Genomic DNA, 25,896 nt, shown 5'->3' with positions numbered 1-25,896 from the left:
TTGCCCAATCTGCCCCAGTATAGGCCTTTGACCTTGTTCTGCCCCTGTTTAAGTCCTTGGAAACCCCCCTGAGAAGCACAGAAGCCTCCCTGCCCCCAAGGGGTATGCTCATTAACTACTAAGTGGGCCTGAAAAGGGGTATGGGGGGAGAGGAAGAGGAAAAGGGCAAGTCAGCCCAGAGTGCCCCAAGAACCTAACAGAGCTTTGATGCCCAAGAGCTGGGCCTCAGTTTCCCCCATCTGGATCCCTGTGGAGGGGAGTACATGAAACATACAGATTAGCAAGAAAAGGAATCTTGAGAGCTATTATCATACCTGACACATTAAAGAGAGCTTAATACAAACTTATGAAATGGCTCATTGAATACTTAGTGTGTGCCAGGCATGTACTAAAGTGCTTAAATGCATTGAGTCATTTAATTCTCAGAACAGCCCTTTGAGATAGGAACTGTTATTACCTCCATTTACAGATGAAGAAACTGAGGCTTAAAAGAAGTTAAACGCCTTACCAAGGTGACATAACTAAGAAATGTTTGGTTCTAGGATTGAAACCCAGGTAGTCTGACCCCTGGGCCCTTGTTCCCTCCAAAATGTCTATGTTTCTGGGCACACAGAAGGAAGGAGAAATAGTAGGGTACCAGCCATGAGCAGAAGTTCTAGGGGTGCCTGGGTGTAAGGATGCTTTATCCTGCCAGGGTCAGCCACCCACACTCCAGACCCAGAATGGGGGGAAAGGGGTGAGTTGGTGATCCAGAGTGCCCCAAGGGAGGAAAAACCTCAGCCAGCCACCTTCAAGCTGGCAGAACTCTGGGGGAGGGGCAGCAGAGTCCCTGAGGAGTGGCCTCTGGGAAGTGGGTGAGGCCTGGAGAGAAACTGGGGACAGCAGAGGAGACCTCTTGCTGGCAGATCTGAGCTTCAGGCCAGTCTCTGTACCACAGACATCACTAAGGAAATGGGTTCCTCTGAAGTTGCCATAGCAACTCCAGGCTCCGGCTGGGGCCTGGTAAAGAAAGGCAGGGAAGGAAAGGCGAGTCTAAGGCACAGGAATGGCTGGTAATGCCAACAAGATAAGCCAAGGGATCCCCCTGCTGCCCCTGCCCCGGACCTCTCCCCTGCCTACCACTAGCCACTCCAACCACCCTCAAAACAGCCTACCCCACCAGGCCCGTTCTTTCTTCTGCATGATGGTACCTCCCCCCCAAACACACCCATACCCATCACAAATCAGGTCCCCTCTCAGCTCCCCAAACGCCCCCCCTAATACCTGTATCATCAGCCATTCCCCTCTTCTGCTACAGCACTCCCTCCTGTATCTGTCAGCCCCAAAATCTCCAAAAATGGCTCCAATGCCTCACTACAACATCTCTGCTCCTTACCACCCCCTACCAGGACAACCTTGAATCTCAGCATCAGGCGTTTCCCACTAGATCATCACATGTCCCCTACAGCATTCAATCCAAGCCCTCTACTTCCACCCCAGGCCCCTGTCTGCAGCCCCTCCTTCTCCCAGCCCCTTTCCTCCCCCACAGCCCACACAGCATCCTCCTGCTTCCGCAGGCCCTTCGCCCCACCTGTCCCTGACCACCTTGCTCTCTTCTCTCTCCCGGTGGCTCTCTTGCTCCCCTGCTCTCTCCTGCTCTCCCAGGAGCTGCCGTGCAGAAAGGTTCTGTTCCTCCCAGAAAAAGGCCCACATGGGAACAGGAATGTGCAGAGAGATGAAAAGGCAGCAGCTGCTGAGACAGCAGGCACGGAGGGGGCCCCCGAGGGGAGGGGAATCCTGGGGACAACTGGAGCCTGAATGGGTGAGGCAGGAGAGGGCCCCTGAGAAACTGGAGATCTTGGAGGAGACGAGGAAGGGACAGAGGGGTCCACAGGACCGTGGAGATGGCATGGGGAGCCAGGACAGGTGGGAGCAGGAAGATGTGGGTGTGATGGCACAGGAGGAGAAGGGAGTGGTGTGGGAACACAGAGTGGGTGGCCAGGGCCAGTAGTGGAAGCAGTGGGGGTGAGAAAGTGCACAGAGAGATGGATGGGGCAGGGAAGATGGGGTGGAGGCTGACAGAGCAGTGAGGGGCAGCGCAGGACAGCATGGTGACATGGGACAGTGCAGGCCTGGGTGAGGCCATTACTTACACGTGGATTGAGAGCGCCCGTCCTCTGTACAGACTGAACGCGCTGCCGTACAGGTCACTGGCCACCGAAAGGCTATCCTCTGACCCCCAGCTTGCGCCCACCAGATTAGCTCGAGAAGCCCGCACCAGCGGCTCCACCCCCAGGTGCCGTGGCCCGGCCCCGGTTGCCTGTGCTTGCCTTGGGCTGCCCGGGAGGCGGCGGGTGCCACCCCCACTGCCCGCTTCCTGCTCCAGGACCGTCTGCCCGCTGCCCCACCAGCTCACTTGCTCCTCCGAAGTGCCTGTCACGGAGGTCGGGGGTGTGTCCAGGGAGGTGCCCACCAGGGTGTCAGAACCCCCTAGAGAAAGGAGCACTGTGAGACCGAGGCAAACCTTGTGGGGAGCCCACCTGCCTGCTCTTTGAGCACCCCAGAGAGCTCACCCGTGGGGGTGCTGAAGGCCCCGTCATCCCGAAGCTCCAGGCGCTGGGTCCCCTGCACATCACTGATGTCATCCTCAGCCGGCTCCGAGTCTGGAGAAGATGGGGTCTGTGTGGGCAGGCCCCCCTCCCTCTGCCTCCGACTCTTCCCTATGTTGCCTCCTGCCTCCCCCATGGCAGGCACCATCTTACCACAGGTAGGGCTTCCAGCACCCTGTCTTCTCCCCTCTTTTGCTCCCCCCATCCCACTGCCCAGCCTGGGCTGCTCAGGGTAACCTCTCCCATGCCAGTGCCCTGGCTCCATCTCCAGGCCGCTGGCTACTCACCCTCACCTCCATGGGGCCCTCAAAACTGCTATCCCCACTCCTAACCACATAATGGATTACCAGGGCCTCCTCCCTTCTCCCCTTGTCAGTGATAGCGTAAGTCACTGTGCAGTCCCCAAAATGACAAGGCCCTAGGTTCCAAGGCTCTAAAGTCTGGGTTCCAGTACCCCAGGAACAAAGAGGAGTCACCTCAGAGTCATACTGTCAGGGCACTTGACCAACCGCAGGGCCAGCCTCTCCTCTACCCCAAACCAGCTGGAAGGCATCAGGGTGCAGCTGAGGCAGGGTGAGGAGAGGCTGGGGCTGGGTGGGGAAGAGCAGGGAGTGGGGGTCTAGGGCAGGAGCCAGTTTCCTACCGTAACTTTGCTTTCTGCAGGAGCGGAAAACTTCGCTTCCATAGGAGCAGCAGGAGAGAGACATGGACAGACTGTTATCAGAGCGTTTGTGGGGCAGGGCATGGACAGCAAGCAGGACACAGGAGGTACCCAGTGCCCAGAGATGCCCTTGGTGGGGTGGTAGGAGAGGAAGACACCTGTGATGTGCCTAGTACTGAGGAAGCCACATGCTTGGGCTGGGTATTCCGACTGACCAGCAATTTTGGTAACTTGGCACTTACTGGTGCTCCCATTGGCCACACACACACACACACCTGCTTGTGCCCAGCCCCACCACAGGTCCAGGCCTCCCATCAGGGGTCAGGCCCACCCTCTATGACAATATTTGCATTGTGCTTTGACCCTTCCTTGCAAATCAACCCCCCATCTGTCTGCATCGTGATGGGACAGGCACCTTCCTCAAGATTCCTCTCTTCCACTATTGAATGGTCCTCAAAAATACCCAGTGGTTAGGTTACCAGCAAAGTTTCCTGGGCGTATTTTCAACTTTCCCAGATCCTATCAGGTTCTGTGCCTCAGTTTCCCTCTGGGTGCCATGACAAGCAGGAACCATGTACTGGTTGCCAAAGCATGGCAATGAGTTTCTCCCCACTTGGTCCCACAGATGGGGAACAGGGAGCCCAGGCACCTAAGCCCATGTTGGGGTGTGCTGGGGAGCCCCCCTTCCCACTGCTGGGTCCTCTCTCAGCTGCAGGGCACAAGAGTCCTTGTAGGGTAGGTGGGTAGATGTGTGAGGGGCCCCACATCTCATGGGCTATCTTCAGGGCCCTGATGCCTCATGAAGGGACATGGCCCAAGAGGAGCAGGGGGCATGGCTAGAGCAGGAACGCCCATGGTCCACGCACCATGGGTGATTCGGCCAAAGGCCCGGCGGGAATGGCCGGTTTTCTGAAAGAGAAAAGCCAGAATGAGTTGTTGATGAGAGGTTCGTTCCTTAGGTCCCTATGCCTCCTGTCCAAACACGCTCTATCAAGCAGAAACTCATTCCAGGACCACTGTGTATGTGAGTGGGGGAGGTGGACAGAGACCCAGAGCCACCAGCTTCCCTGCTAGGGAACGTCTCCACTCTGCCTTCCTCCAAGCCAGCCAGCTGGGCTCCTGGGAGGAGCAGGGGAGGAAGGAGAGAGAGGACAGCCAGGCTGCAGGTCAACCGCTGGGACTCCCCGCTGGACAGAGGCTCACAGTCTGGGGCCTGAGCAACACCCCCAGATATGGATGATAGGAGACAAGGTAGTCAGGCTGAGGAGAAAGGAAAGATGGGGGGTGGGGAGGATACTTGAATTATTGGGAGATGGAGGGAGAAGGACATAGATTCCTGCTGGCAAGAGTACAGATACTTGGGATAGGTGTCAAGCGGGAGGGAGAGGGGGATGACGGGCAGAGGGTAAGGTCCCCTAAAGGGCCAGAGCCTCACGAATGCAGGAAAGAGGCCCAGGTACGCGGAGGACAGGGCACGGCTTAGGAAATTTATTGAGCAGCGCGGATCCGTGTGCGTTGCTTTCAGGAGCTCCGGAAGATGGAAGGCTCCAGAGTGGGGGGCTGGGGAAAGCCGGGCGGGGGGCCAGGGCCGGGGTTGGACAGAGGCGAGAGAAAACAAGGTGGCAAAGAAGCAAGTGAGCGCTCCACGCCGAAGTCTGCGGCGGGGGCCTCCCCCGGTGGTCGCCGGGATAGGGGCGATTGGGGAGCGGGTCTGCCCTGCAGCGCGGGGAGGGGCCTGCGCGCTCAGGACGCAGACTGGGGCGCCCCCCGCAACGCGCCCGGCCGGCCGCCCTTGGCAGGGCTGGGGTGGGGCAGGCGCCGCTCCAGCGCCCCCTCCCCCGGGCCCGGCCGCGGTGACCCGCCCTCCCTCCGGGGCGCTCAGCCCTTCCTGCCCCCTCCCGGCGCCTCCCGCCCCCGGAGCCCTCACCTGGAAACGCTTCTTCACCCACAGCTTCTTCATGGCGGGGGAGGGGGCCGGGCCGGCGGCCGGGCGAGGAGGGGACGGGCGGGGGCGGGGCGGAGTCGGAGGCGGGGCCGGGGGCGAGCTGGGGAGCGGGCGGCAGCCGGCGCGGGTGGCGGAAGGAGCCTCGGGGCCTCGGGAGCTCGGGTGGGGATAAGGCGGGGGTGCCGGCGGCGGCGCCCAGAGCCCGCCCCCGCCCGCCAGCCTGCACCCCTCCTGGCACCCCTTCTCTTTCCTGCCCTCCGGCGTCCCCTGGGGCGGCCCTCACCTGCCCCCCAGCACGACCTCTTGGGCACCTCCCGGTGCTGAGAGCCCCGCACCCCTCCCATCTGCCTCCCGGGCCCTGGGCACATGGGGAAACTGAGGCACAGAAAGGCATGTAATGGCTCCTGCTTCAGGCCTCTCATTGGCAGCCGAATGCGGCCTCCTCGCCATCCCCACCTCCTCCCGTGGGGCCGCTCTGGAAGGTCGGCAGCATCTCGACTTGCTAACTCTACAAACATGCGCAGGCGTCCACTGTGCCAGGCAGTACCGACCTCACCGCAGGGTGGGGGCGCCGAGGTCAGACGCAGGGCAAGGGTCCTTGGGGGTGGCGGCTCCGTGCTGACACGGACCCAGACTAAGAAAACCCCCAGGCTGCTCAGGAAAGCCAGAGAGGGCTTTACCTCGCTTTACCTCGCTTTACCTCCCCTGCACCGCCCCCTGCCCACCATACAGACACACAAGCCCAGGTCCTCCGCGCTCTCACTCACAAGTGAGCACATTCCCTAAACTATGTGTTCCTCCTCACCCACCCCACACCCGCCCCATTTGGCACCATGCGCACTTGGTATAATACACAAAATTTTATCCCCCCCATAATCATAGCTAATTTTCTTTACCATTTGCTAAGTGCCAAGCACTTCATAAATGTTACCTCATTCACAACATCCCCATGAGCTTGAACCCCTTCTGAGCATTCCCATCCCCATTTAACTGACAAGCAACTGAGGGTCAGAGAAGTCCTATCACTTATCCAAGGCCACACAGGTTCTGGGACTCCATGTGTCTCCCGATCAGAATTCCCATCCCAGCATGCACAGGTAGTGCCAATCCTGGTTTCTGAGTTGTGACTAGTAAGTATGCGAGTACTTCACAAATTTCATGGAAAAATAGAATTAGAAGATAAGGGGCCAGCATGTGGCTCACTTGGGAAAGTGTAGTGCTGATAGCACCAAGGCCACGGGTTTGGATCCCTATATAGGGATGGCTGGTTAGCTCACCTGGGAGAGCGTGGTGCTTACAACACCAAGTCAAGGGTTAAGATCCCCTTACTGGTCATCTTTAAAAAAAAAAAAAAAAAAGAAGATAATACAAATCTTTCCATGATCATTTTGAAGACCCCTCATACAGATAGTCTCAACTTACAGTGGTTTGACTTACGATTTTTTTTTGGTTTTACAATGGATTTATCCCAGTATTAAACGCATTTTCCACTCATGATAGTTTTTACTTACAATGCGTTTGTCTGGACATAGCCCCATCTTAAGTCAAGTAGCATCTGTAATTATTAACACTGATCATATGCTTGGTACATACCAGGCATTTGTGCTAAGCACTTCATATGAATAATCTCACTTAATTCTCACAACAAGGGGGGAGACTGAGGCACAGAAAGGTTACTTGCTTAAGGTCACACAGCCAATAAACAGAGAGGCAGGATTCTACCCAGGCACTATGACTGGGTAGACCACTATGCTGTAAAGCCTTACATGCTGATTGGTCAGCAGGTCCCCTATCCTTATTTCTTTAAAGCCTGGATCTAAAATACAAGAACAAATTGATGAGTTTTGTTCAGCCTGCACAATGTTTCAGGTGGGGCAAGCCCCTGGAGTTCAGCTCACAACAACACCTCCTTTTCAGTTTCTAGTTGGCTCCTGAAGGTATTTGAGTTTGTGGCCCCTTTGAAGTTTAAGGTCATGTCTTGTACATTGTGGATGCATATAGGTGTTCTTGTTTCCCAGACCAAAGGAGGCAAATGTTACATGTACAGACATGCACCAGGACGTGCGCTGAGAGGGTACATGTGTGTCCATACTAGTTCCAGCCAGAGGACCCTAAACACCCACAGGCACTTTCCCTGTCCACCCCCAAACACACCCACTCACAGATGGGGGAGCTGAGTGGGGAGAGGGGGTAACTTGAGCCCCTGTTCCCCAGGAGAATCCGAGGGGCTGGCACATTCCTTAGCAAAAATAACCAATGGGCAGCGGGCGTGAGTGATGGGACAGCTGGGCCGAGGAGGGGCCGGCAGGATTCTATGTTCCTGCCCTGGGCCTGTGCTGCTCACCCTTGGCTGGCCTGGGGCATGGTCTCATGGTGGGCCTCCCCTGCTGGCCCTACAGTGCCCAATTTTCCCCCATGGCTGGGCAGCTGTGCCCCCTGCCACTTCCCCAAACCCAGACTTCCAATTTCTGCACTGCTGGCATTTGCCCTGAACCAGAGAAAGTTCAAGTCCTCATGCTATGCCTGATCTTTCAGGCAGACCATCCTCAGAACCACTTGCACCCACTCCCCTCCCCTTTGCCTCCTCTCTTACCTCTCTCCCCTTGCTTACTAGCCTGCTCTCTATTTCTGACAAATTATGTAATTTACTTATTTACTACGTTTGTTGCATATTGTCTGTCTCCCCTCACCAGAAAGTAATCTCCAGGCAGACACGAATTTTGGCCTTTTTTCCCCGATTCATGTATCCCAAGCTCCTAGAACAGTAACTGGCACATGGAAGGTATTCAATAAATAAGGGGGGGTGAGGGGCACAGAGCTGCGGGTGGGGAGGATGAGGAGTGAGGATGGTACAGTATATCTTCCCAGAACAGCTCCATTTAGCCAGCCTTCCCCCTCCCCTGTCCTGATCAGACCCTTTCCCAAGAAACAGCTGAAGAAGGGACCATCTCCCTTTCCACCAGGATCTTCCTGAGAGGACCTGCCCTGATTCAGGAAAGTGTCTCCTGCATGCCTTTGGCTGACTTCAGGGTGGGGGACTCTCTCTCAGGACTCCACAATGCTCCCATTCTGTTCCCTCCTTCTCTCCCTGATTGGCACTTGTCATGAATAGATGGTGACCCTGTCTATACTCATTCCCAGCTCCTTACTAGTTTTCTCCTGGCTTTTCATCCAGATATTCCAAATTCCAGGTGAGAAAGATGATAACTGCAGAAGATTCCTCAGTGCGGGTTCTGGTGCATTCCCCACCTTCTCCTAGCCTGAATTGGCTCTCTCTCTCCCTATCTCTAACTTCTCCTCCATACCTTCAAGTCCTCCGGATGGTTCACTACCATCTATTGACCTCTGGCCCTTCTGATTGACACCAGAATCTTCCAGACGCTGGCTATGAAATTCCAACTAATACACATGGTGAGCATGGTCAGCTTGCCCCTCCTCTCGGCTGCACCCTCCCCTCCTTACCCTCTAGCCTATCATGCAGGCCTCCCCGCAGCCACACGTGCCTGAGCTTTGAGGGTAGCATTTGCTCTGGTCACTTGATTTGCATGTAGCTCAGCCTGTGTAGGTGGGAGCCTAGTGTTTTGAAAGAGAAGAATGCCTACCTTGGAGGTTAGGCCAGAAGATGGATCTGGTGATATTAACAGGAAAAAGATGGTTATGATGACACATCCTTGACTTAGTCTTCCTACACTTCTCTTTCTGTGGACAGGCAATGTGGACCCAGACTCAGAAATGCAGCTTTCAGACCCAGCTCTGCCATCTCACTAGCCATGTGACCTTGGGTAAGTTTCCCCTTTGAACCCCAGTTTTCTTATATGAATAGTGGTCATACTAGTAACCTGGGGTTTGGAAGATTAATTAAATGAAATAGGGTGACTACACATGTTATGGATTCTACAACTAACCTGCATTTCTGTTATTTTCACCTCCTTTATTTCCTATTCTATCTTCACTTCTACATTCCCAAATCCCACTACCACATATACCCCAGTTTCCCATCCTCCAAACTCTCCAGCCTGTAGCCCACTGGTCACCTCAGAGCACCAACCTCCCAGAGCCATGCCAATATCCCTCCATCCTTGAGCTAACATCTCAGGCTTCAGGAGTGCCAAGAACCTTAGCATCACCCTGTCTGGCCAAGCCAGAGAACAATCCCAGCCAGGAAACTGCCTCCTTCCCTCTGCAGCCAGGTCCTTCTTTGGCTTCCTCGAGTACCCTGAAGTCCTCTTGCTGTTGATTCCAACCGAGAAAGTTTCCCATGAGTGAGTCTGAGCAACGCTGAGCTGCTTGCCCAGCTACCCTGGACAAGGAGCTGTCACTGGGCGGGGGGTGGGGGGACTTGGGGTGGAGGTGGGAGTGGGCAATAGAAGGGTGAATAAGCCAGACTCACCCAGTCAGTCCCTCAACATCACCAAAGCAGAGCCCCTCCCTCCCCCAAGTCATGCAGGAGGGCATAATAGTTAAGCACAGCATTGTCTGCAATGGAACAGACTGAGGCTTCTACCTGTGCTGCCACCTTCTATCTGTGTAACCAGGACATGCCCTCAAATGTGACTTGCTGCAACCCAGTCTTCTTCCTGTTCTAACACGAATGTCAAAAGGCCCCAAATCCAGCCCTACAGCGCCCAGGGCCTTTTCCTCACCCCAAGCCTCTCCAGCCTGCTGTTCCACCAGTGCAACCCGCCTGGAGACTGTCCCCCTGGCCTCTATCTAGGTATGCCCCGCCACTGCCCAGCTCTGCTAACCATGCCTTACAGAGGCTTATAGAGGTGCTCAGTCCTGCTGGGGTGCTCTCACACCTCATTACTCTCCCCACCTTGAGGGACCAGGGCAGGCCAGGAGGCTCCCATCTTTAGAAATGCCAGGCCTGGACCAAACGCTGGACAACTCTCCCTCCCTCTCTCTCTCTCTTTCCTCCTTCCAGAACTTCTTGAGTAGTAAAAAGCCCCCAAAACCAGGAGGACTGGTCTCTCAGCTCTGGGATGGCCATCACTAGCTCTATGTCTTAGGCAGACCTCCCTCCCCTCTGTTCCACAATGTCCTCACATGTAAAAGCAAGCATTTGGAGCTTCAGGGCTCTGTGGCCCTTTCCAACTTTAAACAAACATTATGACCACTACTCTCCTCCTCAGCCCTTCCTTTCCCTTCCCTAAAATCTCTCTCCCCTTAGTTGTATTCTCATCAATTTATGTATATTGCCCTTTGATTTATGTCCTGTTTTCAGCCCCCTAGGCCCCTGAGGAGACCACAACTAAGATCACCAAGGAGTCCGCTCCTTCCCCAACTCAGTACTCTGCCAGGATGCGCCCTACCCTGACACCAGGCTCAGAAAGCCTGTACATGGCCAGGTGTTAGGCCAACCAGGAGAAGCCAGCCTTGGCCCTCTCGGGCCCAGGTCCAGCCACAAGGACCACAAGGAACCAATTGTTGGAGACTCTAAGAGGGTGGGCAGGGTAGGGCTGGGAGAGAGGAGGTGCTGACCGAGGGAGGCTAGCCTTGCTCCACCTCCTGAGTCAGCTGCACCCCAGAGCCTCCCCTCCCTCCAGCTGCGAGGTCCTTCATCCCTATGCCTCCTCCCCAGCCCCCAAGGATTTAGCCCTACATGACACCACCCAGCTAGAGTGAGAAATCCCTCTTGAAAATGCCCAGGACAATGACCCCCAAGCTCTTTGCCATCTCCTTCAACTGCATCCTACTTCCTCAGAATTCTGTTTCTCAAGGCTCGGACTGCATGAGGCTGTGTTTGACCTAGGAAAGAATGATTTGGCTAACTCAGGGACTGGGGAAATCAAAAGGAAGCCCTAAACTGACCCAGGAGAATCAGCCCTGGTATCCATACCAGCCCCAGCAGGTCCATGAGCACAGGGCCCAGGCTCCTGCCCTTCCCCTTCTGCCCTAGCTCATCAGCCGTACCTTCACACACCAGCCTGGAAACCTACCCCCACATGGAGCACCCTCCTCCTGTGCCCTACCTCTGGAACCTCAGGTAAACATGGTCCATGGGCTTTCCATACCAAGTCCACATACCCCTGCCTGTCATGTTTATACCACCACACTGAGTCCAGAGCCCTCCACAGCTGCTCAAGCACGTAAGGCCGTTCTTGCCCATGGGGCCCTAGCCCTAGCTTCACCTCCTGATGCCCTGGACCCTGTTCATACGTGTCCACCAGCTAGCCTCTTCCACCCTGACTCCTGTGACCACACCAACCCTGCCTTAGCAATGGCCTGTGAGGAGCTCTGGTCTGTCCCCTCAACAGAGCAGCCTGGACCAGGGGAGCTGGCCCCCTCCTTCAGACATGCACGCACCTGTAAGGGACTGATCAGGAGGGTCTCAAGTCTAAATTATTGGTGCTTCTCCCTGCAGAACTAGAGGGGTTTCCACCACGGAATTCCCAACAGGTGTGACTGAATGGGGCTCAGGCTGGGCTTACCAACTGCTGACCCTTGACCTCTGCCCTTCCTGTGGGAGCCTCTCTACCTCCACACCCCTTTCCTCACTTTCCTCTGGGCCAGCGCAGCCGGAAGCCAGGGCACCTGGGAGGAAGGCGGAGGCCCCGGTCCCCCCACCACGTGGCCTGGGCAGCCCGGCTCCGCCTCGGAGCACCCCGCCCGGCCAGGCGGCCCACCTGCCATTACCTCCGACCTCCAGCACCGTGACGACCGCCTCGCAGGAGGCCCGGCCCCGCTCGTTCTGGGCCCTGCAGCTGTACGCGCCGGCGTCCCGCGCCCCGCAGCTCCGCAGCCACAGGCAGCCGGGCTCCGGGGCCGGCGTGGGCAGGGGCTGCCCATCCCGGAACCAGCTGAGGCTGGGCTGCGGCGTCCCGCTCACCACCACCCGAAGCCGCACGTCGCCGCCCGCACACACCGCCGCGTTCCGCAGGGGCCGCAGGAAGACGGGCGCCCCGGCCGCGGCCGCCGGGGCCCCTCCGCCGGCCCCCACCTTGGCCCTCTTCGGGGGTACCCCGGGGCTGGGGGGTGCCCTCGTGCCCGCGTCCTCGCCTCGCGTGTCCCGGGCTTTCTGCATGGCCTCGGCGAGCTGGGCTGGGGGGACACTGGAACTGGGCGGCCACCGGGACACCGGGGGATGGTGCCCTGGGAGGCGAGTCCTGGGGGCCGGCGGCCTGCCTTCCTGCTGCCCGCCCGCCTTCGGCCTGTGCTACCCAGAAGGTCACCAGGGCGGCCGGCGGTTGCGCCTCGGGGGCTATTTTTAGGCCCCCCGGCTCGGGTTGCGAGGGAGCTGTGGAGGGAGGGGGCAGCAGAGGGGGGGGGACTTGGACTCCACTTGTCTCCTTCTCTCCCTCCAGGAGCCCCCGGGCCAGCCCGGGCTTAAAGGAGTCCCTGGGGATCTGTTACAGGTCCCCTTCCCCAGGGGATGCCTGCCCCACAGCCGACCCACTCTCAGGAGTCGGGTTACCCCTGGGCTCAATCCCATTTCCCTTCCTCCCTCTTCTCAGGCCCCTGATTCCCAGACTCACAGGGCTGAGGGAGAGGAAAGGGAACGGTCCTGGTAAGATGCCTGGAGAGGTCAATGGGGAGGCAGGCCCACGTGGAGGTGAGCAGACATTGGCAGGGGGGACCCGTGGCCTCCTCCGGAGCCTCCATTACTTGGTGGTGAACGGTAAGACCAGGAGCCTGGGAGGCAGGTGGATTCCGGCTCCTGGCTGATCCTGCCCTCACTTGCTGGGTGATACCAGATCTCTCTACCTCCAAGTCTTTATCTGTAAAAATGGGTGCTTGAATGGACTTGCAACAGGCAGAAAAGAGTGGGAAGGCCTTTCCAGGCACAGGAACAGCATGAACAAAATGAGAGCATGATGAAAGTAGACGAGTCGCCCTGAGAATTAGAGGGGTTTGGAGGGATTGAGCCACAGTGGGAGGGTAGTGGAGGAAAGGGGGCGGGGGGCCTGATGGAGAAGGTTTTGGTTGCTCAGGTCTCTATCCTGAAGGCAGGCGGTGCCACCACAGGGTTTTAAGCAGCAGAGTAACATGGTGTGAGCTGTGCTTTAGGCGGATCCCTTCGGCAGCCACAGCGTGGGTGGATGGTGAACCAGAGAAGGAAGACAGAGGACAGTTAGAGTAGTGGTTTTCAAGGGATGGCATCTGTTAAAAAGTATGGATTCCTAGGCCCCACCCCCAAAGACGCTGGTTCAGTAGGCCTAGATGGGAGGGTGCAGCAATCTACACATTTAACAGGGGACCCAGGTGACTCCGATGTGTCTAAGAGTTGCACTTTGAGAGACATCAAGAGAGAACATTACCATTTTAAAACTTCCAGATGAGACCTTTGTAATAGAACAGTTCTGTATATTGACTGTGGTGGTGGTCACATGAATCTACACACGTGATAAGATTGCATAGAACTAAATGTGTGTGTGCAAGTATACACACACACACACACACTAAAAAGTGCATGAAAACTGGTAAAATCTGAAAAGGGTGGGTGGACTCTACCAATGTCACTTTCCTGGTTGTGATACTATAGTTTTACAAGAAGTTACCACTGGGGGAAATCAGGGGAAGGGTATACAAGGATGTCTCTTCATTGTTTCTTAAACTGCCTGTGAATCATATAGTTATCTCAAATTTAAAAAATGTTTAAAAGGCTGTGTGAGAGACCCAGGCCTGACCTTGAGCCCTGAGGGATGAAGTCTGGGCAGGGCTAAGAGGAGCATGAGTCATTCAGAGGAGAAAAGTTCTCTTGACCTTGCCTCCCCATCCCCCACCTTCCTTCTGAGATACCGAAGTCAGGAGGGGGGGAAGAGAGAGAGAGAGAGAGTGTGTGTGTGTGTGTGTGTGTGTGTGTGTGTGTGTGAAGAGGTTACAGAAGAAACCATTTAAACACTGAATTAATGTTCATAGAGATTAAGAGCCTTCAGGAATAATTTTTTTAGTTTGCATACATTAAAGCTTATTCTTTGTGATGTGCATTTCTTTGGGTTTTGACAAATGGATAGACTCATGTATCTGCTACCCCAGGACCATACAGAGTAGTTCCATCATCCAAAATATTTGCTTTAGATCCCCTTTGTAGTCAACCACACCCCCCTCCAGCAACTCCTGGCAACCACTGACGAGTTGAATTCTAAAATGTAAATTGAATTCTAAAAGGTAAAAATGTGGGGGAAGGCATTGCAAACAGATGGAACATCAAGAATGAAGAAAAATAGTTTTTTTAAAATGAATAACCTAAAGCCATCTTATACTGGGCCTCAACAATTTGCGTGGAATGCAGTGGGTGGTCTGTAAATGCTGGCTGATTAGCTGGTTGGTTGAGTAAATGAACTGTGTGATCCTGAGCAAGTCACTTAACATCTCTAAGCCTCAGTTTCCTCATCTGCACCGTGGGGGTAGCCCAACTCAGGGTTTGTTTATTCATTCATTCAATAAACATTTTTGAATTCCTACTATGTACCTAGCAATGTTCTAAGGACTAGAGATACAGCAGTGAACAGAACAGACAAGGATTCTTGCCCCCCTCGTTGCTTATATTTGAGGAGAGACAAAAAAGAAATAAAGACATTGTAAAGATTATTAGAAAGCGATAAGTGCTGTGGGAAATGCTGAGCAGGGTAAGGGGGATTCGAGTGTGGTGGGGGATTGCACTTTCAAATAGGGTGGCTGGAGTTGGCCTCCATGGGAACATCTGAGCCAGTCCTGAAGGATTGAGGAAGCAAATTTTAGTAATGCAGCCATCTGGGGAGGATTGCTTCAGGCAGAGGTGGGAATATTCCCAGTGGGCTCTGAGAAGAGCCAGGAGTCCAGCAAGGCTGGAGGGAATGAGGGGAGAATGGAGGAAAATGGGTTAGACAGGTTGCAGGCCATGGTGCTTTTGTTCCTAGTGAAATGGGAAGTCATCTCAGGGCTCTGAGCAGAAGAAATTACATGATCCGACTTACGTTGTTGTGATGGCATTAAATTATTATATTAAATATTAAAATAAATATTAACTATTTAAAAGGGCCTGGCACAGAACCTGGAACAAAGCTTGTCTCCTGCCTTCTTATGTCCCTAATAGGGGCACTCATTGATTTGCGCGCAGGGGACTGTGGGCCTGGGTAAGGAGGGCACAGGCTGGGGCTAGTCACTGGCGCCCTCTCCTGGGAGGAGCCCACACTTGTTGTGACAGCTAGAAGTGGTCAGGTTCCAGCCAGGCTGGTGACCCAGAGCAGCTGGCTGCAAGGCGCTTGTCTGTCCCTCAGCATGGGCCCCACAGTGGCCCCCGGCCTGGCGCCGGGCTGGGCGTGTGTGTTGCCAGTGTGCCCTGCCTTTCAATCACAAGCCTATGGTGTCATGGAAAGAGATCTGGGCTCCGGAGGCCAAGGAGCCTGGGGCCCAGTCCTCCTTTGCTACAGACTCCTGTGTGACCTTGGCAGGTCACCCTACCTCTCTGGGCCATGGGGTGTTTCCTCTAAGTCATAATGATGTAGCACGTGTCTGGCACATGGGAAAATCTCAGTAAATGTTCATTGAATCAGTGAATGAAGTGGGGGGTATCAGCCCTTCCTGGTGAATATTTAATTTAAAGAAAAGTAAGTAAAAGTGCCTGGTGGGTATTCATTAAACAAGTATTTAAATATGTAATGAGGGCCTACTAAGTACCAAGCACTTTTCCGGGGATAGAGTAGTGAATAAAATGGATAAAACCTACCCTTGGGTAGCTGCATTTTAGGTGTTGAATAAAAGGTCATTGACGTATTTGCATATGTGCCCTGGGCCAGCTTGTGGTGAGGAGAAGGAGGAAAGAGGTGAATGCGTAGAATGAGGCTGGGGTCTCAAGGGGCAGGGGGTGGGAGGGTAGCCAGAGTAGACACACAGGATAGGAAAGTGCCCACTGAGCCCTCGGTTCCTGGCATAGAGACCTGTCTGTCTCCTCCACCCCTCAGATGGGGTCGGAGCTGGTCAGGCCTGATACCTCCGGCCCAGTGGGAAGATGGTTAGCCCTCTATGAGTCCTCATTTCTTGACGTTCAGATTCTTAAAGGAGGAGGCACCAAAGCATCCTGAGGAACAGAGAGAGGTTTTGCCATGGAAGTGACGGTGTGTACGTGTATGTGCATGTGGGGAATGGGTACATTGAAGATCTGGTTGTACATATATGACCAATGCGACCCAAATCTTCTTTGGTTTGTTTTTGCCCATTCCCTGGGTTCCCTGGGTCACTGCCCAGCTCCCAAGGAGACAAGCAAAGCTTAGAGCCAGAATTTCTAGTCCCAGGCAGCCTCTGCTCAGAGAATGCTTTCTCCTGGGGACAGGTGGCTCTGGGCCTTCTCTCTTCCCTGAGGACAAGTAGGTAGTAGTTACAGGAGACAGAAGAAAGCGCTTTACTTCAGAGCTGTCCCCAGATGGAAGAGGCCACCACAGAAGTAGTGAGTTCACTGGAGACATTCAGACAGAGCTTAGATGTCTGCTCATCCAAGGATGCTAGGGCAAGTCTGGGGAGGGGATTTCCGTACTGTGAGGGTCACTGCCTGGGGCACTTCTGAGGTCTGCCTCAGAGTCTAAGATTCCTACATTCCCTCCACCTTAGTGACCAGTATGTGCCCAAGTGCTTTTGGGTTTTTTTTCTGGTGGGTGGAGGGGAAGCCTCCTTCAAAACATTTCCTGACCTATGTGTCCCTTTATCCTTTCTGGGGCAGTTGAGTGCACATAACTCACTCAGCGAAAAGAAGGGGCCCAGGGCTCCAGAAACTGTTCACAGATACCCACACCACTTCTTACCCACCTGGGCCCAGCCTCACCCAAGTGTGCCCTCGCAGGGAGGCTAGCTCAGATTCAAGGCCCCCAACAGGCTCAAGGATAAGAAGCCCCTCACCTGCCCCCCACCCCCTATCCCAGTGAGAAGACACTGGAAATGCTACTTCCATTTTCATTTTTTGTGAGGGTTGTTGTGGAGTTTCTCCACAGGTTGATTGAGGTAGTTCTAGGGCCTATAGGATTCACCCCTCTTGAGCACTGGGGAGAAGAAAACGACCATGGGTCACTGGTGGCAGAGGCTGGTGACCTGGGTTGTAGCCCCAGCTCCTCCCAGGGCAAAGGTGAAGAATACCATGGAGAAGGGGCCTTCTCAGAGAGAGGGAGCAACTTGTAAGTGAGGGCTGCATCAAAGGAGGGGGAGAAAGAGACACCAGAAAGGCTTTTGGAAGTTCCTCGAAAAGTCAGTTTGGAATGTCAGACTAGGGACTTCCAGACTAAAACCCATTAGGTTTGTTAGTCTCAGACTGTCTGAGTTTATTACCTTTGTGATCTCTACCCTCTTCCTTGAAGAATAATCTCTTAAATTTGGGAGGAGCAACTTGAAAGCTGAGGCCTACATAGATCCATCAAGTTTCCTAAATCTTTGATCCACCTGAAATATATTTTTTGGAAGGAGTGAAAAGACTCTTGGAAGGGGTGAAAAGCCTTTACTCCTGCCCTCCATCTTCACCCCTTGGCTACCCGATTGCCTTCCAACTCCATAATGAATAATTAAGGCTTCCCCATAGATTTGAAATGCCTCCTTTAACATATCCGGGAGTCTTATGTGCATGTGGGTCTTGTTCTAAACACTCTATTTTATTCCATAAATATTTGTATACTCCCTCTTCATTAACAAATCTGTTTTAATTATAGTAGCCTCATAATATAATTTAATGTTTTATTCCATAATTTTCTAATTTTTTTCATATGTCCTACACTCCCTCCCCTCTTCTTCAATTCTCCCAAAATTTCCCTTTCATGTTTTGAGATTCCATTGCATTGAAATTATAGATGAATGTAGGATGAACTGACACTTTTAGAGTATTGAGCCTTCTTATCTAAGCATAAGATACGTCTTTCCACATTTCTGAACATTATCATTTTTCCTGAAGTAGTCTCCATGCAGGAAGGGTTAATGGAAAGAGGCTGTATGCTTCTCTGGGGAAGGGACTGAGAGAGCCCTAATTCACAGTGCATTTGTGGGGAGCAGTGGCATCATTTGAAAAGAACAGCAGGTGGTGTGTCCCTCCCAACTCATGGCCCTGCTGATGTGAAGGTAGGGTAGGAAGCATCAAGGGGCAGTCCAGGAACTGGGGCCTAACGGGAGGTATTTGTGGTTCCCCAACAAAAGCCTCTGGTTCAGCCTGCCTTCCCCCCTTGTGCACATATGGCAGGGCTGGGAGGCCCTGGGGGACAGTCTGGCTGGGCAGGAGGGCAGCACAGTCCATCTCACGGTGATGGGTGGTACAACAGGGTCCTGGGCCCCCAGAGGAGACCCAGTGGTCAAAACAGCAGGGGGTGCACTAGGTTGTGCTTATCTCTTTATTGTTCTGTCCAGAGTCCCTTTGGTGGGGGAGGGCAGGCGTGGGGAGGTGGGCGCCCCTCCCACCAGCCGAGACCGCTCTCTGCCTCTCTCCTCTCCTGTCCTCTCCAGCATCTCACCCACCCTCTCTCCTTCTGAATCTCCTGCTCCCACATCCGGCACCTTCGGGGTTTCCCTCTTGCAGCCCCTGCTTCCTAAGCCCACCCTGGGCTGGGGAAAAGAAAGTAAGGGACCAGGGGGACAGTTTCAAGCCCCCCAGACTTCACAGAGGCTAGTCCCCCTGGCTACCTGCCTGGCTTGCTGAGGAGGCTACCCTTTCTCTCTCTGAATCGGGCTGGGGGATGGGGAGGTCCATGGGGCTCAGTCCTGACCCTGCAGTGTCCCAGATCTGGGGGCCCTCTCCAAAGCCAGAGGCTAGAGCCTGAGGTCACAGAGGTGGGAGGGGCAGAATCATGGCTCTGGCCTGGGTTCCATCTGGCATAAGAGCCAAGGTTCACTCACTTCCAATAGCCAGGACTCATGCCTGGGGTCTGCAGAGGCAGCTGGGGTGCTCCCTGTGGCAGGACAGGAATGGGCCATGTCCACTGTGGGGACCATTAGGGATGGGCAGTGACAAGGGTTCAGAGGCTGTGGGGGGGGACTGTAGCTGGGTGTGGTGTCCAAGGCTGGCTTCAGGAGGCAGTGAGGACAGGAGCGAGGACGGTCTCTGGCAGCAGAGGGTCTCTGGCTTTAGAGCACCTCGTGTTGCTGCTGTGTGGCCTCACTGACAACCTGGGGAGGAAGAGAAGCCCAATCCAACTCAGTGCTGGCCAGAGAACGAAGCTTCAGCCCTGTGTCGTCCCTAACCCCAGGGCAGCAGGACCCTCTTGCCACCCAACCAGGGGCCTGAACCAGCACAGCTGGTGGAAGACACCTGGCTGACAGTCCTCCTCCCACACACTCATAGCCTCCATCCAGGATAAGGGACCAGAAAGACCACTCACCTCCCCGTCCCGGGTCTCAATGGTCTTGATCATCACCGTCTTCTTGGTGTGCACCTCAGAACCCCTTTGCTCAGGGCTGGTTTCTGTAATGGATCCGACGCATGCTCAGCCTGACTAAGGCCAGGCCTGGGCTGCACCAATGGCAGGGAATCCATCCCTGGCCACATCAGACAGCACCCTGGCAGACTCCTACTCCCCTTGAGACAGGCTTGTTACTTCTTCAACAAGACTTTAGCACCTTTCCTTGAGCCCGGCACTCAGCAGGTGACTCTGCAGACCCTGGGGTCAGTCCCACGGTTGAGGTGGGCTCAGGAGCCAACAGATTGAGGGCAGGGGAGCCCTGAGGCCCAGGCTGCCCAGCACTGACATGCCCCACACCTTCTTTCTTCCCTTCCACCCCTGGGCTCCAGGAGAGCCCTACACAAATTTGTATTCTGGGACTCCCCGCCTCTGAGACAGAACCCCAAAGTCCAGTCCCAAGAAACTCTTTTAGAGGATCCTATAGTACCCAGCTCTCTTCAAAACTCAGGATGAGCAACTTGATGTCTTAATGAAAGTGAGATGGAACAGGAGTCAGGCACTGATTCACTGTGCTGATGGTCAGTCACTTTCCCTCAGTTTCCCCACTGTGAAATGGTAACAATGATACTTGCCCCTATCGTGGCCACAGAACTATTGATTTGAAAGTTTTAAATGCAAGACACACTTGGTGTCTGTATAAACAACTAATTGTAAAGAGAGGTTCTGAGTTTTATAGAGAGGGTCAAATTTAGGTCCTTCTATTATGAGTTTGTTTATGAATCTCCTTAGCAAACAACTAGCCTGTGATAAACGTTGTTGCTCAATGGAGCACAGCATGTACTTTTTCCTGATAGAAACAAACATCGAAGATATAAAAGGTTTGATCTAGGAAAGGAGACACTGCCAAAGACTCCGACTTGCTTTCCTAATGTATCATTATAGTGTGTTTTTCTGCTCTTTGGGATTGGAAAGCCACTCGATCTGCACATTACTAATGGCAGAATGGCAGAATGCCCTAAGAGCTCATTCTTTTCATTGTTTGGCTTTGAAGATTTGGCTTCATTTTTTTCAAACGTGCATTGTTTGGCTTTGAAGATTTGGCTTCATTTTTCAGCATCTTGCTCCAGCAAACTGGAGGTGTTCAGCTGACAGCCAGGGGGCACTTGGCGACATGCCAAACAGACAATGGGCGGGCGGTAGGTGCCTTCTAGCCCACAGCATCTGAGATGCTCCTACTGCCAGGCCCCCAATGACACCCCTGGTACTTTCAGAGATTGGGATTCAGAGCAGAGACTGTTTCCTGATGCCCAATACCCCCAGAAGCTGCAGGAGACATGGTAAATAGAATCCAATACAATAAAATCAAATGAAAAGCTCTCTGTCAGAAGGCACCTCATCTGCCTCTATTTAAACTTTCCAACCTACCCTCAGCAGCCCCCTTTCTCTTTCCCAGACCCCAGGCCTGTTACTGGCTCCATAGTCCCATCCTCCCTTCCTGGCCAGCCTTGGACAGTGCCCCTGCTCGACTCCGGGCCCCTGAAACCCCAACCCCCACCTCCCAGCATGCACTCACCTCGGAAGTTGAGGGCAGAGAAGGTCTGGATAGGGAGATTGATCCTGAAAGAAGAGAGACCAAGCCCCCAAAGGGTTAACGACCCTCCCGTCTATCCCTGCAACCACCCATCATGGGTGGAGGACCCTGGTGCTCCATAAACACCATACTCAGCTGTCCCAGCCTCACTGACCCTAACACTCACACGGCCCACACTGCTCAGGGCATGGGGTCAGACGCCAACTTCAGCTGTTCCAGGAACTGTCCCTCCTGGAAGGATCACCCATTCCAGCTCTGACCTGCTGGCATGACATATGGATGCCTAACCCCCACTGCACCCCCCAATTAACCAGGATTTCCTTCTTGCTCCTGGCACTATATCAATAGCAGCTGTGGGTGACATCCATTACGTGTGCCCACCCTCCATCCAGGCCAGTTTCAGGCGCTGACCGTCTATGCCTCATGCTGGGGAAATGTAGCACGAATTTAGCTACCTTAAAAGGCCGTCATATGTAGATGTTATTTTATGAAATCTGATATCTCCATGTGAAAGTCTATATCTAAACATGTCTGCTGCTTTTTAAAAACTTCAGATGTTATCATTTTTTATGAGTATCAATGGGTACCATATTTTGGAGTAATTGACCTGTTTTAAATTGAAGTTAAATTTACATACAGTTGAATGTACAGATCTTTAGTGTACAATTCCGTGAGTTTTGATCAATGTCTATGTCTATGTAACTACCGGTCCAATCAAGGTATAGAACATTTCTGTCACCCCAGAAGCTTCCCTCGTGTTCCCTTCCAGTTTATGTTGTTTTCTGTCTAGAGGTGGGTTGCTCTGAGCATGTCATCTGTGTCTTTTCCTCTGAGCACGTGTGTGTGTGTGTGTGTGTGTGCCTCCGTGTACAGGTCTCTTTAGTACTTCTCTTCGCCTCCCCATGTGCGAGACTGTCTGTCTCTCCTTCTGTCTCTATTCATCTCTAACTGCCCCTCCCTTTCCTTCCTCATCACTCCCCACTCTGCTTTCATCTCTCCCTTGACTGGCAGCAATGTTTTATTACCAGTTGCTGAATATGGTTTAATGCTGCTGATTCTTAATTCTGAAGGTGGATAAGGGAATACTTTTCTCTTTATATAAAGCTGTTAATTAAATCACTTTTTACCCAGGTGGCCTTGGTTAATTCTCTGCAATTAGCAGAGTGGTGGCCTCTCATATAAAGTTGTTTCCAGGTCTTGTTGAGGTGATCCCAGGGCCCCTGGGCGCAGGAATGGGCCCCCCAGCACCCCACCCCCAGCCCCAGCCTCGCCCCTCACCGGCTCTCCTCGCCCTCCAGCAGCTTCCGGTAGGTGGCAATCTCCACGTCCAGGGCCATCTTCACATTGAGCAAGTCCTGGTACTCGCGTAGGTGGCGGGCCATCTCATCCTTGAGGTGCCGGATCTCCTCCTCCAGGCGCGCGATGTTGTCCTGGTAGCCGCTGGCTTCGCTGGCAAAACGGTCCTCCAGCTCCCGCATCTGCCTCATCAGGGAATCGTTCTGCGGGGGAGGGAGAGCCCAGATCAAGGTCAGGCTGTCCAGGGGGGAGGACATTTGGGGCCCAGGGAGGAGAGAGAAATGGCTTCCAGTGGAGAAAAACAGCCTGATACCCTCTCTGATACTGGGGTCATGACAGGCCAGAAAGGAAACAGGACTTGCCCAGGTGGCACAGATCATTAGCTGGGGAACCTCCAGGGTGAGCACCCCTATCTTAATCTCTGGTTGACCATTCCACCCTTCCCCCACCTCTACACTGTACCTCCCACCTGTACCTCCCAACGAAATGCCAAAACTGGTGACAAGGAGCCTAGGCTCCCAGATCCAGGGAACCCTGAACTCAAACAAAGTCTTAAGTGGACATTCAGGGAATAAAATGGATAGAAAGGAGCACCTAGGTTCAGCCTCCCTTCCCCTGCACAAGGAGATGCCCTCAGAACCCTCTGATTCCTTAGTGCCCAACTGGGAATCCAGCTGTCTGGTTTTACTTCCGTTGTGGATTTGAGGAGATGGAGGCCCAGAGAAGGTCTGTAATGGGCCCAAGGTCACAGAGTGAGCATGCGAACTGCAGGCAGGCAGGCAGGCAGGGACTCACAGTGCCCTTGAGGGCATCAATCTCGCAGGTGTAGGACTGGATCTGGTGTCGGTATTCCATCATCTCCTGCTTGGCCTGGCGCAGTGCATCATTGTTCTTGTTGGCTGCCTGCGTCAGGTCGGACACCTAAGGGCAGAGAGGGGCCCTGAGGTGAGGAGGACGCAGGATGAAGGTAGGCCTGGGCAGAGGAGCATGGGCACTCTGGGCTCACTCTCCTCCCCTTGGAAGGAGCCCCAGCAGCACCTCCAAACTGGGATTGAGGGGAATAGAGGTGCCAGTCCCTAAGCCAGGCTGCCCACCTTTGACTTGTACCACTCTTCAGCTTCAGAGATGTTCTTAGCTGCAATGGTCTCGTATTGAGCCCGGATGTCCCTGAGAGCGGCGGTGAGGTCTGGCTTGGACATGTCCATCTCCACCTGGACCTGCTGTTCCTGAAGCTGGGCCTGCAGCTCACGAATCTCCTGCAGGGGATAGTTGGGCTTCAGTCCCCTCCCAGGCCCCACATAGCACCCTGACACCCTCATTCCCAGAGTCCCACCTCCACCCCACTTTCCAGCTGCTTTCACCATGGCCCAAGGACCTCGAGGCAGAGGGGCCAAGGCATACCTCTTCATGCACTTTCTTGAGGAACGCGATCTCCTCGTTGAGAGATTCAATTCTGCGCTCCAGGTCAATGCGAGCTAGAGTGGCTGCATCCACATCCTGGGAGAGGGCAAACAAGGACAGGTCACTGACCACCCAGGCAGGACAAAGGAAGACTAGGGGACATGCAGGGTGGACCGAGGGGGGCTCACCGCTCGGAAGGCAGCCAAATTATTCTCTGCCTCTTCCTTCAACTGGATCTCCTCCTGCAGCCTGGCCAGGATAGACAGAAGGACAGACAGTTGGGGGGATAAAGCTGGCAGTGGAGATGACTGGCTGGGGGCTGACCAGGGAGTGGGCTCAGGACAGGGAGAAGGCTTGCCTGCTGGGTAGAGACAGGAGGCCCAGAAAGGGAGTGGCAGAGGCCCTCCCCACCCAGGGAGGGCACAGGAAGTGGCCCAATCTCTGTCCTGGAGCCACACCCTTGAAGTCTATGTTCCCACCAGACTGTGACCTCCCTGGGGTTAGGAACTGTGTCTATATTATCCAACTCTGTGTTCCTGGTTCTCAGCCCCAGCCTGGCCCATGTAACTGTTCAATCAATGTTTGTGACTTTGGTGGCAGGAGGGTGACTCTGCTCACTTGGGCTGTCAGAAGAAAGACCCATGAAAACTCTATACTTGTTGCTCTTTCACGCTGGGAGCCTGGTGGAGCCTACAGTCCCGTCCTCTCAAGTTTTCTGAGGGCCATGGTCCCCTACCCACTCTCCCCTTTCCTCCAGCTTATCCCTCCACCTCGTGAAATGACTCAGCCTCAGCCAGGCCCAAGGGTCAAGCCCCCCCCACCTCCCTCCCCAGGGCCTCCTTACAGCTGAGCTGAGAGCTATTACTTAATCTCTGCCCCCGCCCTTCCCAGCCTGCCCAGCTTCCAATGTCTCCTGTCAACCTCCCCTCTCCCTCTCGGGTTTACCTCCAGCCGTTCCTCCCCGCATCTGCCTGCCTGACTCCATCCACATTACCCCAGCATTTAAAAACGCTTTTAAAGGGGGCTGCCCACAGGGCCTGGCTCTCCAAAGGTCTCTCATTTCCACCTAGATGTATCTCCCGGGGAAAACTTCTGTGCAGGATGGAAACACAAGGGAGAGACTGGGGCCCATCACCCCTTTGGGGACTCAGGTGGATGTCCCTTTCCCTACGTAGGGCAGGAGAGGGTTCCTGGCCCTAGGAGAAGAGGGGTGCTGACAGCTGGGCCCCAGCCCCCAGGCCTAGCCTCCTACTCCCTGCCCGGGGGAAGGGGGTCTGGTGCGCCGGGCCCTCACTTGGCCTTGAGCCGCTGCAGGTCGTCGAGCAGGTTGTCGCGCTCGACGTCGACCCGGGCGCGCTGGTTAGTGAGCACCTCCACCTGGCGCCGCAGCTCCCGCAGCTCCTCCTCGTAGAGCTCGGCGACACGCGTCGGCTCGCGGCCCTTGAGCCGGTTGACCTCGGCGGCGAGCGCCGCGTTCTGCTGCTCCAGGAAGCGCACCTTCTCAATGTAGTTGGCGAAGCGGTCGTTGAGCTCCTGCAGCTCCACTTTCTCGTTGGTGCGCGTGGTCAGGAACTCCTGGTTCACGGCGTCGGCCAGCGAGAAGTCCAGCAGCTCGCCCGCGCCGTAGGAGGAGGGCGCGCGGGTCGCCCCCAGCCGGCTGGCCCGCAGCGCCCCCAGGCCCCCGGCCCCGCCCGACGTGCGCGACACCTGGTACACGCGGGACGTCACCGAGCTCGAGGAGCCCTTGGTGCCGAAGCCCGCGCGCGGGAACACGGGCGAGCTCAGCGGGGAGCCGAGCGGGAAGCCAGGGGCCCCGCCGAAGGTGCGGCGGTAGGAGGACACGCGCTGGCTGGACGAGTAGGCCTGGCTCATGGTGGCGGCGCGGGCGAGGCTGGGCGGGCGCACGGAGGAGGCGGCGGGCGGGCTGCCGGCCGGAGAGTGGATGCGGCGAGGGAGACGGGGCCCCCAGCCGTCCGCACTATTTGTAGCCCTCCTGACATCAGCCCCCGCCGCCCCTCCCCTGACAGCTGCAGGATCCCGCTGTCCTGCCAGGAAAGGGCGGCCCCTGGCCGTGGGGGCGGGGAGGCCAGCTCCCCTGCAAGAGGCCCGCGCCCCTGGATCGGCGGGTGGGG

At 54.9% G+C, this 25,896-nt stretch overlaps 2 protein-coding genes across 7 annotated transcripts in view; both read right to left on the bottom strand.

Moving 5' to 3' along the window:
- SPEG (striated muscle enriched protein kinase) overlaps positions 1–12,386 on the bottom strand; it is a 56,320-nt gene extending 43,934 nt beyond the window's left edge. For 2 of the 6 annotated variants that reach the window (XM_063112893.1, XM_063112900.1), the window contains exons 1-4: positions 11,821–12,386; positions 3,232–3,266; positions 2,553–2,642; positions 2,133–2,469 (exon numbers count right to left, since the gene is read on the bottom strand). In XM_063112893.1, coding sequence (XP_062968963.1) covers positions 2,133–2,469; positions 2,553–2,642; positions 3,232–3,266; positions 11,821–12,218 — 860 coding nt within the window. In that variant the 5' untranslated portion in view covers positions 12,219–12,386. The remainder of the gene's footprint in view (positions 1–2,132; positions 2,470–2,552; positions 2,643–3,231; positions 3,267–11,820) is intronic. The other 4 variants (XM_063112868.1, XM_063112885.1, XM_063112873.1 and 1 more) reach the window with 4 other exon arrangements.
- A 6,067-nt stretch (positions 12,387–18,453) lies between these two features.
- DES (desmin) lies at positions 18,454–25,738 on the bottom strand. Its single transcript, XM_063114554.1, has 9 exons — positions 25,059–25,738; positions 23,953–24,013; positions 23,765–23,860; positions 23,458–23,619; positions 23,159–23,284; positions 22,346–22,566; positions 21,050–21,093; positions 19,456–19,538; positions 18,454–19,243 (listed from the first exon to the last, which is right to left on the bottom strand). The coding sequence occupies exons 1-9, from the start codon at positions 25,634–25,636 to the stop codon at positions 19,202–19,204; spliced, it is 1,413 nt and encodes a 470-aa protein (XP_062970624.1). The 5' UTR covers positions 25,637–25,738; the 3' UTR covers positions 18,454–19,201.
- Between the last annotated feature and the right edge of the window lie 158 nt (positions 25,739–25,896).

Source organism: Cynocephalus volans, chromosome 1 (genome assembly GCF_027409185.1).
Source record: "Cynocephalus volans isolate mCynVol1 chromosome 1, mCynVol1.pri, whole genome shotgun sequence".
Lineage (NCBI taxonomy): Eukaryota > Metazoa > Chordata > Mammalia > Dermoptera > Cynocephalidae > Cynocephalus > Cynocephalus volans.
This window is presented reverse-complemented; position numbering and strand designations above follow the sequence as displayed.

Excerpts from the sequence above, each read along its gene's own strand:
- DES (XM_063114554.1), bottom strand. The coding sequence starts at position 25,636 with ATGAGCCAGGCCTACTCGTCCAGCCAGCGCGTGTCCTCCTACCGCCGC. Across the intron at positions 24,014-25,058 it reads CTGCAGCGGCTCAAGGCCAA|GCTGCAGGAGGAGATCCAGT; the intron begins GTGAGGGCCCGG and ends TATCCTGGCCAG. Across the intron at positions 22,567-23,158 it reads TTGATGCCCTCAAGGGCACT|AACGATTCCCTGATGAGGCA; the intron begins GTGAGTCCCTGC and ends CCTCCCCCGCAG.